The sequence below is a fragment of the Perissodus microlepis genome, chromosome 6, assembly GCF_051167445.1.
Source record: "Perissodus microlepis isolate ML-2025 ecotype Zambia chromosome 6, ASM5116744v1, whole genome shotgun sequence".
Lineage (NCBI taxonomy): Eukaryota > Metazoa > Chordata > Actinopteri > Cichliformes > Cichlidae > Perissodus > Perissodus microlepis.
In genome coordinates, this window is record NC_140466.1 from 19,873,468 (window position 1) to 19,882,308 (window position 8,841).

The following is an 8,841-nucleotide window of genomic DNA, read 5'->3' on the forward strand; positions in this document are numbered from 1 at the left end:
TATAAAAAGAAAGCTGACACTTGCGAGACTTGGTCTGGGTTTTTATAGCAGATGACATTAAAAATATTGTGCAGTCAAAAACGAAGTGAAGCAGAGCAAAGTTACAGAGGTTTGATTAGAGACACAGCTAAGCGTACGTGCCGGCGGGTGAGAAAGCCACATTTCAGTGATTCTGATCCGTCGGGTCCGAGCTTTGTGTTTACGTCTTTGTGCAGAATCCGTGTACCTGCTCTCATTTACTGTTTTAGCTGTTTGGTGGTTGTAGAAATTTTGTGAGGTTTAACCTGAGATTCTGGCGTTTCGGGCAAAATAAATTTATATTTAAAAATCAATTCAGGTTTTTAATGAATCGATATCACGTTATCCAAGCCAGAATCGATTTTAATCGATAAATCGATCATCAAAACCCACCCCTATTAAGAAATATAAAATTTTCACTACTGAATGGACATTAATGATTAAATTCAACCTTAACTATAGCAACAAGTCACATCTGTTGTCTAGAGGCACTTTACATTGGAAGGCAGAGACCCTGTACTATTAGAAAATGAATCCCACCAATCAGAGAGCCCACTATGAGCAAACAATCAGCAACAGTGGGAAGGAAAAACTGTTGCAACCTCTGTTAGATCCAGGAAATCTGTTGAGACGCATTAGAGGTTAGGGCAACAGATGCAAGTCTTCAGAGCAGTGACAGTGTGACTTTCGTTGTGCATACTTTAACCTGATTTAGTTTTCAGTTTTCTTACTTGTCAAAATGCATCATGAGTAAAAAACAATCCTTGACATGGTAATGAAAGAGTATTCTCAGCAAAGTTGAGTTAAACAAGTTTTAATGGAAGTTTAAGTTAAATCTTTTGATTTTTACTAATTTTGATTACATCAACGTATTTTATTACATTAACCTAATCAAATAAGGCCAATTTTGATGAAGCTCCTGACCCAGCCCAAGCTCTTTATGAAGACGAGGAAAAACTCCCCGGGGGGCCAGAATGATGGGAAGAAACCTCGGGAAAGCCAATTCAAAGAGAGATCCCCTTTCCTGGGATGGCTGGGGGGGGGTTTCAGGAAAGGGGATCCAAAATTTAGAATCGGCCAAAAAAACCCAAAAAACAATCTTTTCCTGTTAAAAAAAACAAAAAAATGAAAGAGAGACAAAAAAAGAAAGTTAGGTCATGTATCACACTTATATGATAAGATATGAAGTGTGTGTGTGAGAGATGGGTTTATCTGAGCCAGGGGTGACGCTGGAGGTCCCCCAGCGTTGGGCGCTTCTCCGGGACTTCGGTTAAACACGCGTCCAAGAAATTCCGGCAGTCTGGAAAGAAAGAAAGGAGAGAAAAGATGAAGATGATAGTTCCAGTGATCCAAGCCATCAGTGAATCTTGAAGTGTGATGTTTTCTTACCTGGGGACAGATGCTCGTTGAATTTCAGTTCCTTTTCGGGAACATCATGATATTAAAGTCCCCCACATGAAGCGCTTCGTACAGCACCACTCCCATTTGCCACACCGTGATGGGTCCAGGCCTGTATTTTTTGCCCCAGTAACATTCGGGAGGGCTGTGGATAGGTGTACCTAATAAACAGACACAATTACAATTTCTTCTAAAACAAAAGGCACAAATTGCTACATCTGTGAAGAGCAGGAGCTGAATATGTTACCATAGAAGAAGCGGAACCGCGATCGCTCCGTAGCAAAGCAGCTCAGTCCAAAGTCAATGATACGAACTCGAGGCACATCTGAGCCGGTCTCAATCAGAATGTTGTCACTCTTGATGTCCCGGTGAAAGATGTGTTTCTCCTCCAGGTCCTTTGCTGCATCAACCAGTTGCTTCAGAATGACCTGGAAAAGATGAAAAAGACAGTAATGAGTCAACAGGTTGATGCTTCTCTGATACTCTGTGCTTTGATTGAATGCTGTACAGTCTAAGGCTCTTCCAGTCAACTTACCTTGGCCTTTCCTTCTGGTAAACATCCTCCATTTTCTTTTATGTAATCAAACAGGTCCACCGCGGGGACAGGTCTCTCCTGCACCAGGATCAGCTCTGTGCCAAAGTCAAACCAGTCCAACAGAGACACAGGAGCCGGCGTTCCCACTGATCCATCTGCTTCAGCTGCAAGCTTCAGCAAAATGGCCACTTCCACTGAGACTTCCTTCCCGTTTTCATCCTGATATATTACAACAAAGTGGATGATGAGGAACAGACGTTTCACAGGTGAACGCTGCACTCAGTCCAGGAATGTAAAAACAGTTCAAGTGTTGCACACTTACCGTCACTTGGATGGGGATTTTGTCCTTGGGAACGTGTTTGATGGCTACCTAAAAGACACAGAGCATTGGTGAGCATTTCCTCAGTATGACATCATTAAAGGTGTAAAACGGCACCTTTAATGCTCAGCTGACGATATTATCCGTTATCTGCATTACTGCCTGTCTTACTCCCACCATCTGAACACTTACTGGGAAATGATCTGTTATCCTGTAGCCAGCAAACACTGCTCCACAGCCGCCACTTCCTAGATGGTGCTCCTGCACATATCTGGCTTGGTATTCCCCTGAAAAGACACAAATGTTGTTTTACTACAGCTGTGACACAAATTACTCTCTGCTGTACCCTAAATGTTTATTTTGCTCTTCACCTGAGTATAAAAGCCAAGCTGCTTGCTACTTACGTTGCTGGTCGGCTGCTGAATTTTGGACGACGTTTTTGGTTTTGTCCTTTTTCTTTTTCTTGGGTGACTCTTTGCTGTCTCCCGCAGACTTCCTTCTGCCATTTTTTGTGCACCCCTTTGTGTTTTGACTGCAGTCTGCAGATGTGGAAAACACCAAAAGCACATCAGCGTATTAGATCATACACACAAATATCTCCCAAACACTAATATCTTAAACCGAGCAACCAGCTGTGCACTTAATCTACCCCTCACTCAACTAATTAGCCTACCTTTACCAGCGTCCACGGAGGAAGACGCTTGCTCCCTGTCTCCACTCCACTCCACAGGAGACTATGGCAACAGAACCTTGCCTTTCAGTGGCATCACCGACTACCAGTAAAAGTGCTCCTAAGTAGTTTAAAGAAAAACATTATGGCAGACAAAGCCATAATAATTCATATAATTTAATAAGAAGTCGATATACCTACCTATAAATTTTGTTTTTTAAATTGTGCATTTATTCTTTATATAGTGTAACTACTCGACCTTATTTCTCTTTTTAAATCTAGAGGCAACCACGTTTTTGAGGTTGTATCACCTTTCCATTTTCTATTAAAGTACATTAATTCATGTGTACTTTGTTTTCTAAAATAAAAACATCATAGTTACCCAATACCCCGTTGTTGTGTGAATAGCTATGGGTTAACTAGCTATTGGTGTTAATTTACTGATTAACTTATAAAACACATGCTCAACTTACTGAAAAAGTCCCACAGTGGCTTCCATCCTTATGTTGGTTTGTCCAGTTTACGGCAGAACACATCAAACCTGGGGCCCATGTCAGCCCTACTTGCGGCCGTATATTTAAGTGAAGAAATATAAAGCAATTTGGCACTTGAAGAGCCTTTTTTGTTAGGGGGGGATTTATTTATTTTTGAGTCCAATGTTAAAATGCGTTCTTAAAAAAGTAAAAAAAAAAAAAATTAATATGAAGGTCTAACCCAGGGGTCAGCAACCTTTCTGATGATAAGTGCCATCTAAAATTTCTTTAGAAGTCAACGTGCCATATGATTGCATTAGCAATTAATTTAATAACGCTCTATATCAACAGTTACACACTATATAGACCAACTTTATAGAATTATATTTGTTCGCAGATGTTGGCATAGAGCCGATCAGCTATTTTGAAACAAAAAATACACTTTTTTTTTTTTTTTTTTTATCAGTAACAAGAACTCCATAACAGCAAATGAACTGTACAACAGAAAATGTAAATGCTATTTATGGTCTCCTCAAAACAATGATAAGAAAAATAAACTGGGCCAATATGGCATGTTTGTTAATACAGGGATGGACATGTTAATGTGATCTTTGGTCTCCCACTCAGAGACACAGGTCTACGAGTGTCCAGCATGCAGACCGCTACCTGAGGACACTCATGTGAGAGAAAATCTGCTCACACAGATATGTAGAGCCAAATACTGTCAATAAGGCCTCTGCAATGTTCTGAAGACAGTTAAACTTGTCAGGTAGTGATGTCCAGCAGGTGAAAATGCAAGCTCCCTGAACACGCACAGCTGTGGATTCCAGCTGTTTTATTTGTGTTTTGACTTTGACCTAATACTTCATCCATTCATTCGTTCATTCATTCGTTGTGTGAATCTCTAATAAAAGTGAATAGCAGGGTCAGGGTTTTTCTGTTATCCTTGTATATAGATCCACTGCAGTTTGATGCGCTGCTCACTCAGAGATAAGATTATACATGTTCAGTCATTACGCTGACACCAGGAGCATAATGGCTGTCATTACGCTTTTTCTTATTTTAGGGGATAACTACAGATAACAGCAACCAATATGTAAATTATTCAAATGCATTTGATTAATAAGGGTTGTATTATTCCTTTTAAGTTCTGGAAATTAAATACGTTTTGTGGTTAAAGTTTGCCAAGTGTTATCAGTTGCTATGAATTTGTATAAATAGCTTAAACTAATATTGTCTAATCATAAACGATTGGTGTTGTATATAATACAGCTGTAAAAAACTTGAAGGGTTTAGCTTTGTGATTATTTTTGTTTTTTCAAAGCCGGTGGCGTAACTGGACAGACTCACAGCCTGTGAGACATTTTACTTTCTGACTCAGTCTTACTCAAGGAAGCATGAAGCCTGAGTCATCAGTAAAAAGTATAGTATAATTGCGAGGTTCTGCTCCTGTGGAACTAGCTCCCAGTTTAGATTTGGAGACACATGCTGTCTCTACTTTTAAGATCAAACAAAACTTTCCTTTTTGATTAAACCTCAGGTGACTCTGAACCATCCCTTAAGCTTTGCAGGCTCAGAGTGCAGGATGCACAGAGGTTCTCCTCCACTATGTAACTCTCAGTGCTGTCATCTTCTCTCTTCTCTTTCTTTGCATCTCCTCAACCAGTTACAAGCAGATACCTGCCCTGCCCTGATCCTGGTTCTGTCAGAGATTTCTTCCTGTTAAAAAGGAGTTCTTTCTATCCGTTGTTGCCAGTCACTTGCTCACAGGGGATTATCTGGTTGTTTGATCAGTTATGAATCTGCATTTGTGTTTGTAATAAATAATCTATTCCATATTTATTGATAGTAATTTAGTATGTATTCAGTAAAGTTAATTGTTGTTGTTATTACAGTGATTAATTTTTATTTATTTATACAAATACAATTAAAATTTTAAAATATATTCTTTTTAAGTCAAGTTAAACCTTACCTTTGATCTTTGTATTCATTTATTTATTTTTAATATTGATTCCATCTATTAATTTTGCGCACTCAGCCAATAGGCATCAGTATAAATAACAAAAATATCTTAAGAAGTTTCTTATGCTTCCACAAACTGTCACAAAAATATCACCAAATTTTAATTTGCTCTTATATTTATCAGTGAAAACTACAGAAAAAATTCCATTCATCAATTTGTAGCACAATGCGAGTAAGAATGCAAACATACTTTTGGATCTGAGATGGGCTCAAACCTAATGGAGGTCATTAAACATGTAAATCAACAAAAAGTACAATTACATCACAGACCACAAAATATAAGGAGCCACCAACACACTGTAGAAAAGTTTAATTCTCTTCGTCCTCTCAAAAAAAACAAACAAAAAACAAAACCCAGATGCACCAGGCCGTCCACTTGTTTAAATGACAAAAGTAACACTTTTAAAAAAATTACACTGAGCACACTAGACCTAAAGATGAGACCTGTTGCCATCCTTGTGTAATTTGGCATACTTGAACCTTTTTCCATCTCCGGTCTTCACAGCCACCCTTCCATTTAGGCCAATCAATTTAGGCATCAGTGAACAGATCAGCTGAAGGGCCAGATGAATCTCTCAGGTTCGGTGTCAGCTCTGTTGGATTTTTACCTGTGTTAGGTTTTGTATTGTTGATTGTCATTTATGCTTAGAAATATCTACTTATATATGCTTAGAGTTTTATAATTAGTTTTAGATTGGTAGAGGTTTGATCCTTAATAGTCTGCAAACTTTGTGTGCATTAGAGAGCACTCTGGGAGCATGGGAGAGGTCGTACCTTCTCTTATTGTTTTATGGTAGGATAAACGTGGCTATATCTGTTTTAGGCTAAGTGCCTTTTGTTTAGATGAACTGCTGGACTTCCAGACCAGCAGGTTTAGGGAAGTCATTTATGGGGTCACACTCTGGCACCACACACACACACACACACACACACACACACACACACACACACACACACACACACACACACACACACACACACACACACACTCTTACACAACGCACAGGCAAGGTACTCTTTGTTTTCAAAGGAGCTTGCAAAGAAAAACTCTTTGTTTGTATGTAGACGTCGTATGTTAATGAACCTATGCATATTCATGTAACCACAATAAAAGGAGTGCTATGGGGAACCTGGCTGAGAGTCTGACGGGGGTCAAGTGGTGGAACGACACTTGGCTCCAGGCAGGTCTCCCTCATGCATGAGTAACACGAAGAACTTTGCCTACTTGGTGTTCAATGCTTTTGCTGTGTAATTATATTGTCTTCAACGTTCCAGCGAATAGGTTCAAGCTACAAACCTATCAACCTGTTTCTTAAAGACATGACTTTCATATAGTGTTCTTTTCTTCCATTTCCTTGAACTTCCTCAGTTCTGTTCATTGTGAGATGGACAGAATCAACTATCTGAGGCATGCTGAGATATGTTAGCATTAGGTTAATTTTCAGTTTACTGAGCTACTTGGGAATTACTTAAATACGATTATACCTTTTAAACTGTGTTACCGTTGGCATTTTTCATAGATTCAACCAAAAACAAGGAAACAAATGATGTGTTTTCATGACAGGATGCTACTAACAAAATGCCAAAGATACAATTTAAAAATGGGTCTTCACTAAGTTGTCTGAGTGTAGACAAAACGCTGGTTCATCCCTTGAATTAGCTGCCTTTGAATTACTCATAGGTCAGTGTTAAGTGACTTATGAGTGACCTAAAATAAACATTTCACTGAAAATGAGTGAAAAGTCACCCAATGTCAAAAGAAAAACAAAAGAAAGCCAAGAGAACTATTAGTTAACACAGCAGTCTGTGCCCTCATGCACTGGATTATAGCATTAGTGAGAGGTACTGGTTACTCCCATCTCATCAGTGGTTTGGTATCTGATAGTTTGGTGTTATATTTTGCACCGCAATGAGAAAAGGTAATTAAAACTGACAATGGACCAGCTGTCCCACTAGCGAGTAGATTCACAGTACACTTCCATTTTTTTAACCAACCAGAATAGGTCAAGGTCGGCTGTGCAGCAGGCAGGAATTGGACCTAAAACGCCAGACTTGGGAAACAAGAGGTAAACTTAGAAGCAGCTTTATTGCTTAGCTTTTACCAAAGCACAAAATAATAACAGCTCAACTAATTCTCATTCACACAATGAAGAGGGAACCAACCATGAGGGAGAACAAAAAGAGCAGATTGAGACTAAGACAATATGTCCACATAGGATGATGAGGAAAATACTAAAGGTGAGCAGATACATCCAGATATTGACAGTATTAATACCAAAGCTGGAAATGGTATCAGAGCGAGAGTATCGTGATAGGATTGATCCTTCGTTTCTGTCTTCTAAGTTCAGCATGTAGCCCACTGAATGTCTTCAATTAGTTGTTTTTAGGAAATAAATAGATACACCTCAGACATGCACTCTGAAAAATATCTGAACCTTTTTGTGTTGACTATCATATCTATTTTATTTATATCCCATAGGACATTTAAACAACAGAAGTTGACCCAGAGTGCTTTAGAAACAGAAGCTGCTTATTAAAAGTTAAATGTATCAGTATTGGTATTGGCAATACTAGCCATTTATTTTATTTTGGCATTGGATTAATACCAAAATTTAAAGTATCGCACACCACCACTAAATATAAAGCACAAGAGACAAGAGGCCACCAGATGAAAACAACTACCAGTGAGACCAAGCCTCAGACATAATAACTTGACACAGACTCAAAACACAGAGGCAAGACTGAACGAACAGAATGGGAATGCAACAAAAACCATCACGGAGCTAAAGGCACAGATACAGGTAATTGTTGTGAGTGAAGTTGCCCCCCCACCCTCTACAAATCAAACAAATTTGATGTCAAATGTTTGTGCTACATTTGTGTTGAAACTTTTATTAATATCTTTAAGACATAATCCGCGCAAATGAACATTTTTGCACCACAAACATAGCACAAAGGTTTGATATCAATTTTGTTTGATTTGAAGAGGGTGGGGGGCCAACTTCACTCAGGGACCATGGCCACACAAAAACATACGGTGTAACGTTTTTCAAAGTAACATGCTACTGTAATCACATTACATTTTTCAATAGTGTGGTAATGTAACAAATGCTGTTTTTCAAGTATCTGCATGGCAGGTGATTAGAAAGAAAAGAAACATTTGCCCTTTTATTTCTGCTCACTTACAATTTGAGTCATGTGCAGGAAGAAGGAAAATAGTGGAGCAATCTTGAAACTTGGCGTGTCGTCATATTATGAACCGCACTCTGGCCTTTTGTTCTGACAGCAGCTCTTTTGGTCCATTTTGGAAAAGGACACTGTGTATCCACCTGCTCAGTCTGTGCTAAAAACAAGTATTCTGCTAAGCTCATCACTGGTATGCTCGAAACTCTGCCCTCACACAGCT

General features: G+C 39.0%; 1 protein-coding gene across 1 annotated transcript; it reads right to left on the minus strand.

Moving 5' to 3' along the window:
• Window positions 1-1,218: 1,218 nt before the first annotated feature.
• Window positions 1,219-2,450, minus strand: LOC146385555 (serine/threonine-protein kinase pim-2-like). The gene is made up of 6 exons (XM_084929940.1): window positions 2,442-2,450; window positions 2,274-2,321; window positions 1,952-2,224; window positions 1,664-1,844; window positions 1,435-1,577; window positions 1,219-1,388 (listed from the first exon to the last, which is right to left on the minus strand). The coding sequence occupies exons 1-6, from the start codon at window positions 2,448-2,450 to the stop codon at window positions 1,227-1,229; spliced, it is 816 nt and encodes a 271-aa protein (XP_084786066.1). The 3' UTR covers window positions 1,219-1,226.
• Between the last annotated feature and the right edge of the window lie 6,391 nt (window positions 2,451-8,841).

Coding starts and splice junctions, on each gene's coding strand:
- LOC146385555 (XM_084929940.1), bottom strand. Junction 2,225..2,273: donor AAATCCCCATCCAAGTGACG/GTAAGTGTGCAA, acceptor GACTGAGTGCAG/CGTTCACCTGTGAAACGTCT. Junction 1,578..1,663: donor GCGGTTCCGCTTCTTCTATG/GTAACATATTCA, acceptor TCTGTTTATTAG/GTACACCTATCCACAGCCCT.